The sequence below is a fragment of the Chiloscyllium plagiosum genome, unplaced genomic scaffold (assembly GCF_037043375.1).
Source record: "Chiloscyllium plagiosum isolate Xiang-an unplaced genomic scaffold, Cpla_swu_hap1 HiC_scaffold_25, whole genome shotgun sequence".
Classification (NCBI taxonomy): domain Eukaryota; kingdom Metazoa; phylum Chordata; class Chondrichthyes; order Orectolobiformes; family Hemiscylliidae; genus Chiloscyllium; species Chiloscyllium plagiosum.
The window spans coordinates 21,328,809-21,350,073 of NW_028270163.1; the positions used below are offsets into that span (position 1 = coordinate 21,328,809).

At 39.3% G+C, this 21,265-nt stretch overlaps 1 protein-coding gene across 1 annotated transcript in view; it reads left to right on the forward strand.

Annotated features, from left to right (window-relative positions):
* Positions 1–6,104: 6,104 nt before the first annotated feature.
* cox10 (cytochrome c oxidase assembly factor heme A:farnesyltransferase COX10) overlaps positions 6,105–21,265 on the forward strand; it is a 144,024-nt gene continuing 128,863 nt past the window's right edge. Inside the window, exon 1 of the mRNA XM_043715222.2 lies at positions 6,105–6,216. Within this exon, the coding sequence (XP_043571157.2) occupies positions 6,186–6,216 (31 nt within the window). The 5' untranslated portion in view covers positions 6,105–6,185. The remainder of the gene's footprint in view (positions 6,217–21,265) is intronic.

Genomic DNA, 21,265 nt, shown 5'->3' on the forward strand with positions numbered 1-21,265 from the left:
CTATCAAGTGATGGTTCTCTGGGGTTTAACGTCATAAGTTTTGGCAATGAGGAATCTATTAATTTATTGGACTATTTGGTCAGTGTAGATCAGAATAATTTTATCAACGTATATTGAATAATGGACATCATTATCAAAGTATTATCTGTATAGGCAATGTGGTCATGATGGTACAGTTAGTAAATTTACTGTTTAGTATTGGCAGATCCAGATCAGAAAGGTTCCATGCTCCTTCTCCAGTCCACAACTGTTCTCAGTAGTGTACAATATTAGGGTTCAGTATACTTGGGCTTTGAAAACAAAGGTTCAAGTTGGTTCCTGTTCATTGTTTAGTTAATGTGAAAATGTGCACATTCGGACATTGAATAAAGGGAAAAACATGCTTAATTTTGATTTAAACTCCGACATATACATCAAGAAAGAACCTGCTTTCCTGCTTTCTAAATTCATGTGTGAAGATTGGTAATTTAGGTACAGCAATGCAGGGCGGATTCTGTCTGTAGAACCATATTATTTAAGAGAAAACATTTTCCAGAATGTTGACAGAGAATCAGAAAGTGTATGCAAACACTAATACACACCCATTAAATTTCAGAAACTATACTTTTCAGAGAGAATATCACTTGGTGCAGATTCTTGGCACAATATGCACAACTAAAACAGACCAAAACTATTGTTCAATAGCAATAATTTCTCTAATTCAGGTCCAACTGGGTCACTATTTAGACAAGACGATTCAAAGTCCACAAGTGTTATCATTTATTAATATATTTATGGAAATCTCAGATTATTATAACCTAACTTAAAGGGCAATTTCAAAGCATTTTAATTTAACTAATTCTTAATTGAAATGATTTTAAAGTATCAATTACACTATTTTTTTCAACATTATTCAATCTTTTACCCATGGGTAATAGGCAGTGATTATGAAATAGTTTTTAATGCATCATTCACTTTGATTTCACCATACACTATAATCTCTAAAATCTGAAAATATATTGTTCAGAAATATCAGTTGTCTGGAAATGTTCTGAGCAGACTAAAGCAACTCATAGCATCACTTTATTGCTTTGAGTGCAGAAACATGAGGCAGAGAAACTCAAGTCACACAGCACATGAACAGATCCATTGGCCCATCATGTCTACTCTGACTAACAGTCAGTTATGTCCGGGCATCGTAAATGCCTATCCAGATGCTTCTTAAATGTTGTGAGAATACTTGCCTCCACCACCCTCCCAGGCAATGCATTCCATATTTCTACCACCCTCTGGGTGAAACATTTTTTCCTCATACCCCCTCTATACCACTTATTCCTCACCTTAAACCTATGCACACTAGATAAAGTAAAACCATTGTTATTGCTGCTTCATAACGTTTGATCATCACTTAATACTTCAGGTATATGTATATGGTGTGTGGAAAAGACATTAAAACACAAATGACCTTTTGGGATATTATTCTGTGAAGTAATTAAAATGCAGCAAACCTTTTCTGTGAATTAATGGCTGCAATTGTCAATGCAGAAGCTAGTTCATATTGGACTTGTAGACTTTATTGCTTCAAAGTGAAATTCCACAGAATGGGTGTGAGAAGCAACCAATCCTTCACAAGAAGTTGCAGAGGGGTGAAACTCAAAACATTTTTGTATGTCAATATCGAAAATGTCAGCACCCATTTGTGCTGACAGCAGAAAACAAATACTCTGGTCACCTAACAGAAACCAGATTTTGACAAGGAATAAGTATTAATGCATAATTTGAGCAACACCCACAGGGAGACATAGAAAAAAAACAAGAACAGATCCAGAACTAATGCAGGAAGGACACTGCCTCCGACCCATCAGTTGGCAAATAATTGTGACTTCTCTTTATTTATTAATTAAAGAACAAAACCACATTTTCATTGCAGGGCTTTCAATACACCTCAACTGGAGTGAAGTCCGAGAAATCGATTGCCGCATGTAGCAAGTCACTGCAAGGTCGTCATCAGAAACTTCCAACCTCTATCTCTTTCATGAATCAGAAGAAACAACATGCCTGCAATGTTTCATGGCAGCATCTCGAGAGAATCAAGCATGACATGTGAAAGTTCAGACTCTTAAGACCAGGCTACTTCTTTTGTAATCGCATTTTTTTTGCATATATATGTGTGGATGCAAGTGTATGTATTTGAGTGGCTCTGCTACAAATACATTTGAGTCATAAACATTTAGCTTCTTATTTAAACTTATGAGAAAACTTGTCTGTTCTTGAGAGCTATAGTGAGTGTGCAAAGATCTGGCAAATGAAGTACAATGTGAATAAATGTAAAATTATCCATTCTGGAAGGAAGAATAAAAACAAGCAAATTATCTAAATGGTGAGAGATTACAGAGCTCTGTATTGTAGAAGGACTTGTGCAGATTCATTGTTGGTCCATTCACCAAGCTGGTAGGTTTGTTGGCAGACGTTTTGCCCCTTTCTAGGTGACATCATCAATGCTGTGTCGCCTCCTGTGAAGCACTGCTGTACTGTTCTGCTTTGGGTTTATGTAGTTCTGTTTGAGCTGTTTCTAGTTGGTGCTGATTCCGGTTTCCATTGCAGCGGTTCGTATGTTGGGTCCAGGTCAACGTGTTTGTTGATGGCATCAAAGGATAAGTACCATGCTTCCAAAAATTCTCTTGCTTTTCTTTGTTTAGCCTGTCCTCGTATCGTCGTGCTGTCCCAGTCAGATTCATGGTCCTTGTTGTCTGTGTGTATGGATACCAAGGAGCGTTCATCGTGTCGCTTGGTTACTAGTTGGTGTTCATGGATGCAGGCTGCCAGTTGTCTGCTTATTTGTCCTTTGTAGTGATCAGTGCAGTCGCTACATGGGGTTTTGTAAATTACACTCTTCCTGCAGATAGTGGGCATCAGATCCTTTATTCTGGTGAGCTATCAAGATCCCTCATGATCGAAGCAGTCTGGTTGTCAATTCCAAAATGGTGTACTCACGGATGAATAAATAAAGTTTAATATATACAAGTAAATAGGAAACCAATTGAAAGTATCATTTATTGTAAGGGGAATTGTATGCAAAAGTAAGGAAATTATGCTTCAGTTATACAGTCTAGGGGGGGAGACCACATCTGGTGTACTGTGCACAGTACTGGTCACCTTTTTTTTTTAACAAAGGATGGAACTATATTGGAAGCAGTTCAGAGAAGGTTCACCAGACAAATATCTGGAATTGGTGGGTTGTCTTATGAGGTAAAATTGGACAAGCTAGGCTTGTATCCACTAGCCTTCAGAACAATAAGAGGTGACATGACTGAAACACATAAAATCTGGAGGTGTCTTGACAGGGGAGACGTGGATACGATATTTCATTAATAGAAAAAATTGGAATTGGAATCACATTCAAAAATCAGGGCGATACATTTAAACAGAGATGAGATTATTTTTCGCTCAGCTGATTGTATTGGAATGCTTTTCCTGAAAAGGTGACGGAAGCAGAATCCTGGCGTATTTTTATGGCAGAGGTAAACAGATTCTTGTTCAGATGTGAAAGATTATCAGGAATAGATAGGAGTACAGATTTGAGGTTATAATTAGATTGGATATTATCTTACTTAATGGTAGAGCATGTTCCAAGGGCTGAATGGCCTCATCCAGCTCCTTGTTCATAGATTTGTACAGCATTCAAGGAATTAAAACACTTTCTATTTAAAACATGTCTCTTGTCAGTCAAGAATTATAAAAAGGGGAACCATCTTACCATTTACCTGTGCTTAACAATTGACACTGTCAAATAACTAATTTTTAAAAAATGATTTATTTGTCACATCTCAGGCTGAAAGAAAACGCAAAGTCACAAATTTAACTTTTTAAGAAAGAGAAACTTTAATGGAAGCTGCTCTTATTGTTGTTACGTGTACAGAAACATTTTAATAGGAGTACTCAGCATACATTTAGTTTCTAATTCAAGTAATTAATACTCAAACTATCACCCAAACATTGCCTACTACCTGAAAGAAACTATTGGACCAGAAATTCCGATTCTAATCTTGATGAGACTTTTAAAAAATTTGCTTTTTATCAGTTCTGCTCTGGAGTTTCCTGGACATTAACTTCCTGTTCCAAAGTAGCAGAGACAAATCCAGAAAACATCACAGCCAGTTGCAATGTCATCAATGCAAACATCACATCACCTTTTCAGCAATGCATGTGCTGTTTTCTGTAATTTAAATGCTTTGCAGCCAGCTAGACTGTAAAAGGTAAGTATGTAAGTTACAAAGTTTTTGCTTTAGATTTGCAGTATCTGCAGTTTTTTTTTTGCAAAGTACATAAGTTAAGTGAGGACTCTTGTAGTGCAGGGTTAGTATACCCTACCTCTAGGTTCACGTTCTACCTGCTTCAGAGGTGTGTAATAACATCTCTTAACAGGATGATTAATAAATATTTGGAGGGGACGTATTTTCAGAAGGATGCTGGGCAAGTGGATGAATACTTAAAGTAGATGAAGCAGACAGCAGTGTAAGATCAGATTGGAAAGGGTGGTTTAGTTGCAGGTGTTGATTGGGGGGGGGGGGGGGAGGTGTTGAGTGATGGGTTGGGATTTTAGTTTAAGTAGTACATTTTTAGATGCAAATATGTCCCAGATATTCTGATAGCCAGATATCACTGGAGTAACACAGACTGCAGTGTACATCAGGATCCTGTGGAATTTCAGACACAGCAGACTTCCTAAGACTTGAACTTTTGATTGAAAATTCTCCTCTAATCTACAAAACCTTTCATCTTGGAGAATTCTGCAGATCTTAACTTTTCCTGGGTAAGTATTACTTAAGAAATTAAAAACTGGTACAATTCACAGGGAACTTTAAAGTTGACCTCCCAGTTTACCACACAACCTTTCCCCATCTACAGCTTCTGAGATTACTTCAATTCCTTAAACTGCTGATAAAACACCACTGCATCACCCCAAAATGATTTCACTCCATTCCAGAGACCCAACACCCATCATCGTTGCTAGCTAATTCCTTTGGGACTCAAACCCTTATGCCCCACAAGCCAGATGTTACACCCTCCCCCATCCCTCTAACCCTACACCAATTGGCCTGAATCTTGAAACCAAAAACCTTTCCTTACCAAAATTAGCCTAAACACCCAGGACTTGATTCCCCTTGCTATACCTTGATAGGCCCTCTCTTTAGCCCCTCACCCACTAGCCCTGACATTCTCCACCGAGCCTAGACTAGCCTGAGTAATCTGTCACTTACCTGGCATCCAGCTCAACTGGCACCTTAACCTACTGTCACCCTAACTCCAGAATTACCTGACATGCTTACCCTTTCACAGCAGCTGTAAAAGTGCTTGGCTGCACCGCTAGACATTGAAATCTCAGAACAGGGCACACGGAGTGCTGCAACTGGAGGCATGGTTTGCCTTCTCTGACCATCCTGCCCCTACAGTGGATGTCTTAAGAATTCAGGCGTGCTCTGTAATTCTGAAGGGGTTGGGATCAGAATTTTCAGCTGGAAAAGCGAACATCAACATTAATGGAAAGGGGAGGAGAGGAAGCAGAGCCACCATTCACCTGAAATTGCCTTTTGATTACCTTTGCTCAAACTACAACACTGGGGCTGTGGGCTTCCACAACTGCTTTTATACAGTCCTGAAGTCGGCGCACACCTAAAAACATGGACTTCTCCTGCTGCTGCTGCTGCCCGGCTTGCTGTGTTCTCCCAGCCTCCTGCTTTTATACAGCTTGTATCATAGACCCAGCCGCTCCCATCCTTGGGTCTTGCACAGACCACTCTGCTATAACGCGAACCGCCTGCGCCCTTTTAGAAACACCCGTTGGCTGTAACGCGGTTACACCTGCCAACGCTTTCAGCGCTGTTTCTAAAGCGCGACCTTTTTCCATAATGCGGGCTTGCACAAGAACACAACCGTCGCTTTACAGAATAACTACCTGCAATGAGATTTACGTTAAAACACATTCTGAGATACCAGTCCGCGAACACCTCGCTGCTCCGGCGCCGGTTCCAAAGTTCCAGGCCTGGTCACTATGGGAACGAAGCGGTGACCAATCGCCGAGCGGCCGGAAACTTGGAATCGGAAGTGCTTGTGGCGCGGGGTCAGGGAGCGGCGCAAGATGGCGGCGTGCAGTAGGTGAGGGCGCCGGAGCCGGTAAAGAGGCCTCTGTCTCAGATAGTGAGACCATGTACAGTGTGTTATGTCGGCTCTTGCCAGGTACGTTATTGGACGAGAGAACGCAAGTTGTCTGGAAAGGAACACAAACGAAAAGGAAGGATAATAAAACAGTTGTGATATTCCCGCCTTCCATTTCCTGTTGACCCTGTCAACCTTGAATCGAGGAAAAAGATGAAAACCTGCAAACGCAGGATATGTTCAGTTGAGCTCGGTTGTTTCACTTTTAAATAATGTTTTACACAAAGTCTCTCCTGGGTACAGACTTATAAAGACCAAGAGCGCCTTTAAAACATATACAGTCCCCAAGAGTTAAAATAAATCGTCCCCAGAGTGAGAGTCTTCCGTGGAATGAATTGAAAGTGACCACACTAATTACTTTTCCCATTAATTGGCATATATTACTCTTGAGAATAGCGCAATGCCAAGCTTCTCTCGGGGTTTCTTTTAATTGGGGGCTTTCTGTGTTCCTTGCACATTTCCTCTCAAAGGGAATTAAATTTTGGGTTATATTAACAGTTGGTTTTGTTCCATCAGCTATTGTTCATGAAGAAACAGAATACTTGTTAATAACAGCTATGTAGTTTCCTTTTGTGCCAGACAGTTAAATATGTTTCCGATCTTGGTTAAAAGTGCAAAACGTTATTCCTATAAGCAGATATTTGTATTTAAAAGTTAGGGTTTGAGATAATAGAATGGTCAAATTTTACAGTGATTACAATTGTGCTTCGAGACCGCAACTGACTTTCTTTTGAGTTATAGACTTGTACAGCAGATATGCACATGTATTACCATCTTGTCAGATATTGTATAGCAAATGCCATTTTATTGCATGGTTTACTTGTGAACTATGTTAAGTTTTATTTATGTTCCCAATTTATGAGTGTTGTACAACTTTGTGATATGATTTCTTATTCTGATGGTAATAAGCTTTGGGTCATTTCCCATTTGTAAAATATGATTACCATGCAGATGATTCTTTATGAAGTCTAAGTGGTCCTGTAAGCTTGAAGAAGCTTTGGGGCAGCGATTATGAATGTAGGTCCAAAATGCTAGCTTTTGGAGTTCTGCTCCTTCATCAGAACACTAGCACCTAATGAAGGAGCAGTTCTCTGAAAGGCTAGTGTTTTCAAGTAAACCTGTTGGACTATAATCTGGTGTTAGTGAGGACTGCATATGCTGGAGATCAGTGTCAAAAAGTCTAGTGCCGGAAAAGCATAGCAGGTCAGACAGTATCTGAAAAGCAGGAGAATCAACATTTTCTGCATAAGCCCTTCATCAGGAATGTGGAGGTGGGAAGAAGGGGGTTGAGAGATTAATGTGAGGGTGGGTGGAAGACAACTGGATCTGGGATTAGGTGGTGGAAAGGAGAACAAGGAAACTGGTAAAGTCAACATTGATGCTGTGTGGTTGAAGGGTCCCAAGGTGAAAGATGACGCATTCTTTTATTGGCATTCCCCTGCCAATAAACCCATCCTCCGTTTCCCCCACCTTACCTTGCTGCCATAAGAGATGTAAAATCTATGCCCACACCACCTCCACTCTTCCACCACGCCTCACCTCTGTCCAAGGCCCCAAAGAATTTTTTGACATTCGGCAGAGATTTTCCTGCACATCCAAACACCTCATCTGCTGTGTCCATTGCTGTTGATGTGGTCTCCTCGACATTGGGGAGACAGGATGCCAACTCACGGAATATTTCATGGAACATCTCTGGGGTACACAGACCGAACTATCCCACCGTTCCATGGCCAACCACTTCAACTCCTCCTCCCTTCACTCTGCCAAGGATGTGCAACTCCTGGGCCGGCTCCACCACCAAATCCAATACCTCCTCTTCTGCCTTGGGACTCTTCAACCACATGGCGTCAACATCGACTTCACCAGTTTGATTATCTCCCTTCCTGCCCCACCTCATCCCAGATCCAACTCTCCAACTCAGCACTGCCATCTTGAACTACTCTACCTGTCCAACTTCCTTCCCACCTATCCGCTCCACACTCCCGAGCGAGCTTTCACTATCACCCCCCCACCTGCATCTACCTGTTGTCTTCCCAGCTACTTCTCTCTACCTCCTATTTATCTATCAGTGACCCCTTCCCCAATGAAGGGCTTATGCCCAAACATTGATTCTCCTGTTCCTTGGATGCTGCCTGACTTCCTGTGCTTTTCCAGCGCCACATTTTTCAACTATAACCTGGTGTTGTGTGATTTTTGACCTTGTCCAACCCAGTCCAACACCTCCACATTATGGATGTCCACATTCCAAAGCACATGACAGCAGTGCAAAACCTGGTATGTAATGCTGTACAGAAGGGTAGTGAGGACTATGGCTTTTACACACTTTGGGTTTGGTCTGTGCTCTACAACTGTACAGAGGAACCTCGATTATCTGGCATTCGATTATCCAAATTTCAGATTATTCAGGAAGATCGCAAGGTCACGATGCTTGACTAAACTATATTATCCGATATTCCATTAACTGAGCAAAGTATTATCCGTCTGTGTCCTTTGGATAATCGAGGTTCCTCTCTAGTTCTTCCATGACCATTCATATGGTCAACTGAATGTACAGCTTCTGAAAGCCTATTGTCTACTTCCTTGTCGATGTGGTTGTAAATATTTTGATATCTCTGGAAGCATATGTCAATTCCCTCTGCAAAGTTTTACTTCAGTGTCATGCTAAAGAAGATTGCAAATTAAGTAAGAGCCACTACACATTACTGTTTCATGCTATTGGAGATTCTGAAGGAACTTGAGTAGTTTGTATTGTGCTTGACTGTCCACCTTGATTCTCATGAACCTGTTTTAGCATGGTCTGAAATCTGGCTGGGATTTCAAGTTTTTCATTGACTTTCCAAAAGTCTATTTCTCTTCACAGTGTTGATTGTTTTGGCAAGGTTGATAAAAGTGATGAAAGTTTAAGGAACTGTGGATGCTGGAAATCAGAAACAAAAACGGAAATTGCTGGAAAAACTCAGCAGGTCTGGCAACAAGTGTGTAGAGAAATCGGAGTTGATGCTTGGGTTCAGTGACCCTTCCTCAGAATTCTGATTCAGCACAGATGCTGCCAGACCTGTTGAGCTTTTCTATAAATTTTTGTTTTTGTGTTTATAGAAGTGATGCCTTGGTCAATTCTATAAAAGTGATATACAGGTCTTCACTTGTATTTGTCAGATTGCAAATATCGCATCCGTGGTGTCTGTATTTACTCTGAAACTGCAGTGGCTTTCTGGGAGGTTTTTTTTCTACAAAAATTGTCTCAAAATTTCTTTGGGTTGTCTCTCAGAGCCTGTTCTTGGGTTTAAGTCACACTAAAATATAGTCTCTATCAGTTACTTGTTTGTAAGGCAGGCAGAAGCCTGTTCATAAGTGAGCCAGGATCTTCCCAGCAATAGAAATAATGATGATTTCATAGTTGAAGTCTGATTTTTCTCCTATGTTTTTGTATGAGCTGATGGAGCCTCATGGAGCTTGGTATGGAGGATAGACCCCCCTACTTCAAGGTTTCAGTAAAATTCTGGAGACTTTATAACTTTTCATCTGGTTTATGACAGTCTTAGTTTCCTCCAGATAGGTTGTTATTTATTTGTTTTTTGGCAGGCTGTTGTTAGACACAGTTGATGGTAGAATCAAGCATTGTGCACTGAAGAATATTTCAAAATGGCACAATCAGGGATCCTGAACTGATTACATATTGATGTGTAATGACTTGCCATCAAGGTGTTTTTGGCTTGATTTGCTGCTCCATGCTAGAGTGCTTCATAAGCGTTTTTTATATCCCTAGCATCAGAGTACTCTTGAAGTTTTTCCGCAAGTGGAATCAGTCCTTTTTGATTTTCCGTTTACATTGAAGGGTGCTGTATCCTGGATGGAAGAATGCCTTTTTCTCTTGTCTGGCTGATTTAGGTAAAACTGATAAACTGACTTTGGATTTCTTTGTCATTTTCATCACACACGTTTGTGTTGTACTTCCTGCCGTGCCCAGTCACCTGATTGGAAGAATCCAGCACTGAAGCTTTGATGTGTTTCTTCTGGAGCAGCATCAGCAGTAAGATCCAGTCTGGCCTGTAAGGTTGCTCATTATCTATCTTTGCAAGGTGAAGTTTGACCATCTCAAACATAGGAACATTGTCTCTTTATATTCAGTGGCATTACCATCCATGAATTCCCCCACTGTCAACATCCTGGGATTACTGTTAACCAGAAGCTAAACTGGAAGTGACCCATTAGAGACTTTGAATCATATGTCCAGTAGATCACCATCTAAGACCATAAGAAATTGGAAATGGGAGTAGTTCAGCACTGCAATTCATAGGATCATGGCTGATCCAACATTCCTCATGTTCTCTTTGCTGTCCTTTCTACGTAACCCTTGATTCCCTGATTGATCAAGAATCTCTCTATTTGAGCCTAAGAGGGGGATAGAGGTAGGTAAAATTACAACATTTAAAAGGCATCTTGGATAAGTACATGAATGGGAAGGGTTCAAGGGATATGGGCCAAATGCTGGCAAATAGGATTAGATTAGTTTAGGATATTTGGTGCAAATGAATTGGACCTATGGGACCGTTTCCGTGCTGTATATCTCTATGACTCAATATACACAAGGTCTGTGCCCTCTTAACCCTCTGTGGCACGCAGCTCCATAGGCTGTCAACCCTCCAAGAAAAGAAATTCCTCTAATCTCAGTCTTCATTGGCATCCTTATTTTCAGCCTATGTCTCTGGTCCTAGATTCTCCCATTAGGGGAAACATCATCTCAGCATTTACCCTGTTAAGCCCCTAAAGAATCCTTTATGTTTCAAGGTGACCACATTTCATTTTTCCAAATTCCAATGAGTAGAGTCCCCATCTGCTTAACCTTTGCTCATAAAGCACTCCCTCCTTACCAGAGATCAATCTCGTGAACCTTCTTTCAACTGACCCAGCAAAATAATATATTTCCTTAAATAAGGGAACTAAATTGCTCTCAGTACTCCAGATGTGGTCTCATCAGCAAAAGTTGGAAAGTTGTAGTGAGACTTTCCTACTCTTATACTCCGATCACCTTGAAATAAGGGCCAGTATTCCATTAGCCTTCCTGCTAAACTGCGAGCTGTGTGCTAGCTTTCTGTGTTTCTTGGTCCCAAGTCTCTTGGTGTTAGGGTTTTCTGCAGTTTTTCTCCATTTAAATAATAGTCTGTTCTTTTGTTCTCCCTTCCAAAATAAACAAGTTCACATTTTCCAACATTTGCAACTTTTTGTCCACTTAACTATTCTATCAATACCTCCCTATAAATTGTAAACTGTCTGTACCCCTCTCGCAACTTGTCTGAATCCCTAAACTATGTCCACTATATAGCAGACCCAAGTCAGGAATTAATGGAATACTTTTCACTTTCACGGATGAGTACAACTCCTAAAAACTCCAAAAGCTCAACACCTGCCTGGATAAAAACAGCCTGAGTGATGAGCAACCCCTCCACCATTGATAGCAATAGTAGCAGTATGTACCACTTACACAATGCACTTCAGTAACTCACCATAATTCCTTTGAAACACCTTCCAAACCCTTAGCTTGAACCACTTAAGAGAGTGCCTCCTAGACCCCTTCTCAATGTTACCCCATTGCGATATCCCAGACACCGGGCGGCACAGTGGCACAGTGGTTAGCACTGCTGCCTCACAGCGCCAAAGACCCGGATTCAAATCCCACCTCGGGCAACTGTCTGTGTGGAGTTTGCACATTCTCCCCATGTCTGCGTGGGTTTCCTCCCACAGTCTAAAGATGTGCAGGTTAGGTGAATTGGCAATGCTAAATTGCCCGTAGTGTTAGGTGAATGGGTCTGGGTGGGTTGCTCTTCAGAGGGTCGGTGTGGACTTGTTGGGCCGAAGGGCCTGTTTCCACACTGTAAGTAATCTAATCTAATCTACTTTGCGTGACCCCAAGTGAAAATTTGAGAAGTACAAGAGTTGTTGAGTGTGAATGTGCTTCTGAGTCGACAGATTGTTGAGTGAAGTTGAGCATATTGGTAACCTCTGAAGTAGAAGGATTAGGGCAGCAACATACACTATCATCTGCAAGTTTCCCTCCAAACCATAAAGCATTCTGACTTGAAACTATTGTGTCATCGCTTCACTGTCACAAGATCAAAATCCTGGAAGTCCCTCCCTGACAGCATTAATGGGGACATCTAAAGCATATGTTCAAGAAGTGCACTAATTCTTGGGTTCAATTAGGAATGAAGAATTAAAATATTTCTGGCAATGCCCATATCCCATTGTATATCTTAATTTTTTTTTCAAAAGGCAGTGCAGAGAAAGAGTGGGAAACAAGCAAAGTTGATCTTGTGATGTGGCAAGGATATGAGAGGCCCATATGGCAGCCTCCTTTGCTGTAGCCATTCTATATTTATAGGAAATATATTGCCTGAAATTACTTTTGGGATGAGATGCTAAATTTGGATCTTGCTCACCAACTTGTGCATTGAAGCAACCCCATACAGATGCTCAAAAGGAAAGGGGGAATTTTCCAATGCTTTACTGGTCATTTATCATGTCTCAGACCTTGCTGTGTGCAACTTTTCTGCCCATGTTGCGACAGTGCCTATATTTTAAAAGTACTGAAAATAAAAGTGGAAACTGCTGGTGATTCTCAGAAAGTCTGGCCATATGTGTGGAAAGAGAAAAAGTGAACCTTGAATCAGTTCTGCTTAATGATCAAAAACCTAAAATGATAATCTATCTCTTTATACATGTCATACCTGCCGGACATTTTTGGTATTTTCTGTCTTATTTCATATTTCCAGCATCTGCAATATTTTGCCTCTACATAAAAAAAAACAGTACATAGTTGGTTTTGTCAGTGTTCTTAAATAGTCTGAGGTGATGACATTTATTAATGTGGTGAATTTAATTGATAGAATTTCAATCTTTGCACATACCATGTCACTGAATTAGAAACTAGACATTGGATAGGAGAATCATTTGCAGAATGAGTTGTCTGTATCAGAGCAACCAGTTTATTGGCAATGGTTAGTGCTGGTTGTCTGCTTGGCTCTGCCAGCAGGAAGCGGTTCAATGAAATCTGAATAGAGACAAAAAAGAAACAGATGCATCAAACTCATGGGTGGGTAAGTTCCAATTGGTAAACCATGTCACAAATGTATGTATTATCTAGTTTGCAAGTTTGCTTGCTGAGCTGGTAGGTTTGTTCTCAGTCATTTTGTCGCCATGTAACATAATCAGTGAGCCTTCATTGAAGTGCTGGTGTTCTGTTCCACTTTCTATTTATGTGTCTTGGTCTGTTAAGGTAGATGATATCATTTCCAGTTCTTTTTCTCAGAGGTTGGTTAATGGGGTCCAAATCGATGTGTTTATTGATGGAGTTCCAGTTTGAATACCAGGGTTCTAGGACTTCCCATGCATGTCTCTGTTTAGCTTGTCCTAGGATGGATGTGTTGCCCCAGTTGAAGTGGTGTCCTCCTTCGTCTCTGTGCAAAGATATTAGTGATAGCTGGTCATGTCTTTTGGTGGCTTGTTGGTGCTCCTGGTTTCCTGCCTGTCTGTCCGATGTAGTGTTTGTTGAAGTTCTTGCAGGGTATTTCGTATGTAACATTCGTTTTGCTGGTTGTTGGTACTAGCCACCAGGATACAAGAGCACCAACTAGCCACCAAAAGACATGATCCATATCACTAGTATCCTTACACACAGACGAAGAAGGACATCAGTTTGACTGGGACAACACATCCATCCTAGGGCAGGCTAAACAGAGACACACATGGGAATTCATAGATGCCTGGGATTCAAACCAGAACTCCATCAATAAACACATCAATCTGGACCCCATTTACCAACCTCTGAGAAAAAGAACTGGAAATGATATCAGCCATCTTAATAGACCAAGACACGTAAATAGAAAGCGGGACAGAACACCAATGCTTCACCGGAGGCTCACCGATGATGTTACCTCGCATGGTGACAAAACGTCTGAGAACAAATCTACCAGCTCAGCGAGCAAACTTACAACCTGAACTTCAACCTGAGATACAAATCTTCTCAAAAATCGCATATATTGTCTAAGCTGTTCTTGTTTAATTTTTGTGAGGATGTTGGTAAAGGTACTCAGTTTTGGAATCTGACTGCAACTCGGTAATTCCTCTGTGTTTGTTTCTGGAATATGCAGCTGCCTTGGCATTTCTGATGACTTATACAGTACTGCGTGTCTAGACTATGGTTAAGGATAGCTTTTGTGAGTCAATATGTATGTAATAGTTTGGCTTCTAATTGTTGTTGTTTCAGTTACTCACTTTTTTATGATAGCCGTCTGCTTAATGACTAATTTCTACTTGATTTTCTTTACAATTAAGTATATTGCAGAAAGACTAACACTGAAAATGTTCAGGTTTAAACAAGCCAATACAATGCTATTGACAGTGACTATGGAATAATGAGAAAGATCCCACCATAGCTTACTTAAACTAACCTAATAAGCTACTTTAATATGACTACAAGCAAACTCTTTTGAATTTTATGGTGTAATTTCTGAATTAAAAATTCCACTTTGGTGATGGAAGTTGAAGGTGAATCACAGGTGATATATTCAATCTTTGTTTCAACCATTTCTTTTTATCTGAACATGAGACATTAAATTAAATACTTGTTTGAGAAGTGAGGTGATTTGAAGGCAAGAAAACAGTGCAGTAGAAAATGCAAGAGATTAGTCAGGCCTGATGTGAGAGTGTAAAGGAAAGCAAAATGTGAGATGATAAACACTTAATTTAGCAGAGTTGATCAGAAGAGACTGACAGAATGAAAGTCAGTGTTGAATATTAGGAGGAAGTAAAATTGCTTGTTACCAACTGAGTTAATAACCTTACAAGAGAATGTTGAGCTTATCTAATGTCAGTACGTTATGCATCATTGGAGATGGAGATTCCACAACACTAATTGAATAAAGCATCATTTTGGGCTAGCGTCTAAACTATTTACATGGAAAGTAATTTTACAATTAATCTGAAAGTCTGTCGTCTGCCGTATACAACAACATATCAAGGTGACTCACCCCTCTTCACCCCTCCAGGGAAACATGGGAGAATGATTGAGTCATGAGTAAATAAAAGTGAGGCTTAAAACTTTAACACAGTTTAAAAGGCCAGTATTTAATTTCATTTGGGTGAAAGGCCATTTTATTGAAAGTTATTACATTGTTCTTACAGCACACAAACTGGCCATGTAGCCCAACAGGTACTTGCTGGTGTCTGTGAACCACATCAGCCTCCTCCCATAAAAATCTTCATTGAATACCATAAACGTTTCTTCCTCACCTATTTACTAGCTTCCTCTTTAATATGTCCATCATCTGAAATATGTCTTGTAGTAGCGAGTTCTTCTAACTACTTTTTTGGGTAAACAACTTTATCTTGTGTTCCCTATTGTATTTACAATGGGCTATTTTGTATTGATTGCCTCTAATTCTAGTGTCACACATAAGTTGGAGATACTTTACGTATGTCAATCTTGTCAAACCCTTTCATAAGCTGAAAGATCTTGAGTCAATTGGCCTTACTTAGTTCTAGCTTCAGCACTTCCGAACGTGTAGTGCTTGTGTAACTCTAGTAAATCCTCTTTGCATCTTTTGTAATGTGTCTATGCCCTTTGTGTAGCATTTTAAAAAAATTTACTCATGGGTATGGGCACTGCTGACTGGGTCAGCATTTATTGTCCATTTTTAATTCCTCTGGAGGAGATGATGGTGTAGAGATGCCCACAGAACTGTTAGGAAGGGAGTTTGAGGAATTTGTTGTTAAGGTGAGGGAACGGCAATAAAGTACAAAAACCAGGTTGGCGTGTGATTAGGAAGGGTGTTTATAGGAAATGATATTTCCACGCATCTTTGTCCGTGTTCTTCTAGTTAACAGAGGTGAGTTTGGTTGATGCTGTTAAAGGACATTTGGTGAGTTTCTGCAATGTATCTTGTAGATGGAGCATATTCCTGCTACTCTGCATTTGGTGCTGAAGGGAGTGCAGGTTGTGGTTGGATTGCAAATCAAGTGGGCTGCTTGTCTTGGGTGGTGTTGAACAATGGGTATTGTTGGAGCTGCACAAATCAGGCAATTGGAGAGTGTTCAATCACATTCTGACTTGTAGGTAATGGACAGGAATTGAAGAGACAGGCTGTAAGTTATTCGCTAATGAATTCTCAGCTTTTTGAGGCCATAGTATTTGAATGACTGATCCAATTCAATTTTCTAGTCAGTGTTAAATTTGCATGTTGATAGAGGGGGGATTCAACAATAGTAATGTCATTGCATGTCAAGGAGAATGTAGACTAGAAAGGTTCAGAATACAGAGCAACCTTGATTTTCTAAACGAGACAGGCAGGGAGTATTTTGTTCAAATAACTGAGAATTTGGATAACGGATTGTTCAGATAACGGATAACATTTTTACGGGACCTTGAGATATTGTTTGGATTATCTGAAATTTGGATAATTGATGTTTGGATAACCGAGGTTGTTCTGTATTCTGAACCTTACTAAATGTATCCCTTAAATGAGTCTCAGCACTTTATATTTTTGTAAATAGCCTTTTTTAAAAATCTGTATTGCTACTTTTAAACTTGAGTGTATCTACCCTACATCCTTCTGATTTTTTTTTGCTCTCTAGAAGCTCTACCAATGTCATTGCATGAAAGTAAATCACTTTTACTTCTGTTGTTAGATGCGACATTAAATAGAGATCTTGAGTGGCCTTTTGGGTGCATGTAAAGTATTCCTTGGTGTTGCTTGAAAGACTTTTCCTGATGTCCTGACCAACTTTTCTCATTCAACGGTACTACCAGAATCAAATCATTCACAAACAAAGCCAAAAGTTGCCGGAAAAACTCAGCATCTTTGGAAAGAACAGAGAGTTAATGTTTCAGACCCGTAACACTTCTTCAGAATCAGTCCTTAACAAAGAAATTCATCAGCTGTGAAGCTTTTTAGGATATTCTGAGAATGTCATGGTATCGTTTTATCAATGCATGTTCTTTTTTGAAGTCAGGCAAAGGGAAAACCTGAGCACATTGTTCCAGTCCCAGTATAAAATGCTGCAAAGGAAATGGGGTTAGACAGCAGCAAAATGGAGCTTGCATCTGCAGCCTTCTGTCCTGGCTCAGCTCCCAGACATCAATGATACGTAGCAATAGGTTAATTTTTCCCCTCTAAAATCAATGTTTCCAGAAATTCTGGATTGGAAGCTTTGGAATTAGAAAAGCTGGAATAAATATTGTACTGCTACCAAATGAATCATGGCAGGACAGCCCTTTCATTTCCCACATCACTTTTGAATGCCTGGTTTCTGGCATCTCTGTGTAATTGGTGCCAAGAGGCTACATAGGCACTCAGAATTAAATACTGTATTTGTGGAGAGCTTCTGATAACTATTTATGTGGAGCATGAATAATGAGAAAATTGATCTGCTGCATTTATAAGATTCAAGATAAATCCCCTTTGAAATCTTTTTTGATGCGTTTGCATTAAGGCAAGTGCATTGGTGTTCTGGAAAATTGAGTAAATTGTTGTTTAAGTGATTTTTTTTGTGATAAATGTGCAGGACATTACATTAATGCGTCAGTGTCTAATGATTTGTGTGATTTCTGCTCAAGGAAATTAGGTATAAATATCTTAATTGGTTACTTGAATTAATGTTTTCTAAGGTAAGGGAAATGTCTGAAATTGGAGATGAATTATCTTGTCACACATTGAATTAAGTCACTGGTTTGAAAATAGCAATTTTTGTGCTGGTTACAGATCATATTTACACAGAACAAAGTCAAATTATAACCATTTATTTTCCGGGCAGTTTTTAGTCAGTGAAATTATCTGGAATATTTTATTTATAGATAAAATGGCTACAACTGCACGGTATTCTTTAGTGAAATTATGCTTCTAAAAATGTGAGAAAGTACAGAAAAAGCATGTTTATCTTTCAAGTTACAATTTAAGTAAAGACAGCCAAAAAAATGTTTTCCTTGTAAATCCAAGTGGTTAAATGTTAAGTAGTTTTAAGGTAATTCATGACTATTGCAGTTAAATTTGAGACATCAGTTCAAAGTTATATGAACTGTCTTTGGTTCATGCATCCTTGATTTGTGAAAGAGTTTTCTATTAATTACTGTTCAATTCTTGACTATGTGTGCAACTCATGACATTGAAGAATATTTAATAGATGAAAGTGATTTGCATGACCATAAATCACTTACCATGGATAAGATTATCATACTAAAGTTGGGGAGAGGAGAATGTTTTGATTAGCTGGGAAATTTTTAATGTTGACTTCAGAACCCATGGTCAAATATAGGCCAGAAACCCTAATTATTCACAAGTCCCCATCAGCTGAAGAATACCTGCTGTTCCATGTTGAAGACCATGTGAGAGAAGCATGAAGTGTACCAAGTGCACCAAATCTCCTTTGCCATCTTCAATGTTTATCACAACGTGTGGCTTGGTAGTAGCACAGCAGTTCTGGCTGAGTTGATCAACTAATGTGAAGGACATATTTACCAGACTGTGCCAGCTCTGGATGGTGAGAGGACCACTAAGCAGTAAGCCTTTGAACTCATCCTCCTTTTACTTATTTAAATGGAGTTGGCAGGAGTGACAATTGCAGAGACACCATCCCATCTTCATCCTCGACCATAATATGTGCTAAATGAGATAAGTCCAGGACAGCTTCAAACTAGGTGTCCCTGAGACAGTGAGCTATATGCAGCAGCGAAATAGTTGTATTGGCACCCAATCTGTGACGTCAGCACATCCCTCAACTAACCTTGAAGCCAGAGGATCAACCCTGGTTCAATGAGGAATGTTCAATGAGCACACCAACAGCAACGCTAGCGATACCTAAGAATAAGGTTCTGGTACAACACATTCAGCAGATTATTTCAAATGTTCTGAATCTTGCTACATCCAGTCTTGACAGATGATAGCAATTAAACAATTAATATGCGGAGGAGAATGCTCTGCAAATATGCCCATTTTGAATGATCAGGGAGTCCATCTTGTGAATGAAAAAGACTTAAGTATTCACGACTATCCTCAGCTAGATGTACAGCAGCACAACATTGGAGGTGTCACCACCTGCAAATTCCCCTCAGTTCACGAGCTATATCACCATTTCTCTATTTTTACTTGGAGAAAATATGGAAACTCCTTCCTGTACCACATGGTTGGCAGTATATCAAAGAGAAAGCTCACCAACATCATTTCAAGGGCTATTTGTCATGGGCAACCGATGTTGACATTGCCAGCAATATTTGCAACCAGTGAACTAATGAAAATATATTCAGGAATGTTAAACAATGTTGTACCTATAAAAAACAAGAAAAAATGTTATCATTATTTTCCAGGATGTCTGCCTGCCTTCATGCCAATTATATTTTCCTTTATTGATGTAACACCGAGAATAAGACAACAGTTTTACAAGATGATAGATCATTTGCAAAGAAAATCCTAGTTTGTAGTTAAGTTGTCCAGCATACCAGAAAGGTGAATGAATATTATGAGTTTATGGTTTCATTTTAAATTGAGGTGATCTGCTTCAATGGTTGCAACAAATCCCAATGCATGATCTAACTCAGCCAATTGCCGAAGTCATGTCAAAATTAAATGGTTTGTGTGTCTGAAAACTGTGTGTTGAAATAATGAGAAGCTACAAGAAGATCACATTATTTATGATCACATTTTTTGTAGTGGCTTAGATTTTTCCATTTTTCAGCACTTGCCATTCATTGCACTTGTGGTTTTATTCTATTTTCAAGAGATTTTGAAGTGCAGCTTAGCATTTTAAAGGTCTTCTGTGCCGTAAGTTTTATCATTTTCACTTTAGTATGAATCAGACCCAATGTCAATTAAACATGAATCAACATGTTTCTTTGACCTGCGCATTTCACAGATACAAATTTTATCAGCAAAACAGTCTCTTTTACAAGTTTCTTGCACTCTCATCATAATACTTGTGATAGTGTAGTTCTTCATAATTTCTTTTCAATCAGTCAACGAAGAACCTTGGTTTTTGGTCTACTGTTCAAACTCCCAATTGTTTAGCATATCCATTGTGTTTCTGGCTTTTACAGTGGTTCAGCCCACTTGAACAATGCCTACTGGGCTCCTACAATTGTGTACAGGTCATCTTCTGCCTCCAATTTGTCTTTATGTCTGCCAACCTCTCAGCTTTTGTATCTTAACTAGCTTTCTTTTGGTTCTGCTTCCAAGTCAAGTGTCATTGGGTCACATGGGTTGGTGTTTTTTTACAATACAAGGAAATGACAACTTATCTGTCTACACTTGATGTACATTCTTGTGTTTTTCGGATAATCTGAAAAATAGTTACAGACTTCACAAACATTTTAAGCTTTCTTTACAGTAATTCTTCCAGGTCAAAGGTGGTCACGGTAGCCAGTATACTACATTGTGGATTCTTAAGAGTCGTAATTAAAGAGAAACTACATTTTTGTTAGTGGAAAAGTATTTTGACATTCCTGGTGATATCTTAATATTTGTAGGCCAGACTTCTGTATTTAATTATTTAGCAACAAATTTCAAGTTATTAATAGTTGGCCTGAATCGTTTATTGGTGTTTATCCAACACATACCGATCAGCTAAGTCCTTCAGAGTTTTGAATGACTTAGGATTTGTTGCATGTAATGACACAAGTGACAAATGATAATATCAGTGTTAAACTAAATTACCCCAGAAAGATGGCATAATGTTTCATATTAAAATGTTATTTTAATACATCACATCAGTTCAGAAATTATATTCCAACAAAGTGATTTATTACACCAGAGCACGTGTGCATTCAACATATGATTTGCTGGGTGTACCTTACTGTGTGACTGTTATGAACAATAAATACGTTGCCCTAAGGCTGTTTGTTTAATGTATAAAATTGACTAAGATTAATTCGGATTCTGAAGTAAAAATAGTTCTAAATTATGGTACTCCTAAAATTACTGCAATTATTTAGAAAGCTTCTTGACTTTGAAAACTACCTATTAGTTATCACATAGCAGGCCCAGACTAGTATAGACACATGAGCAAGGAACTGAGATGTTTCTGCCCA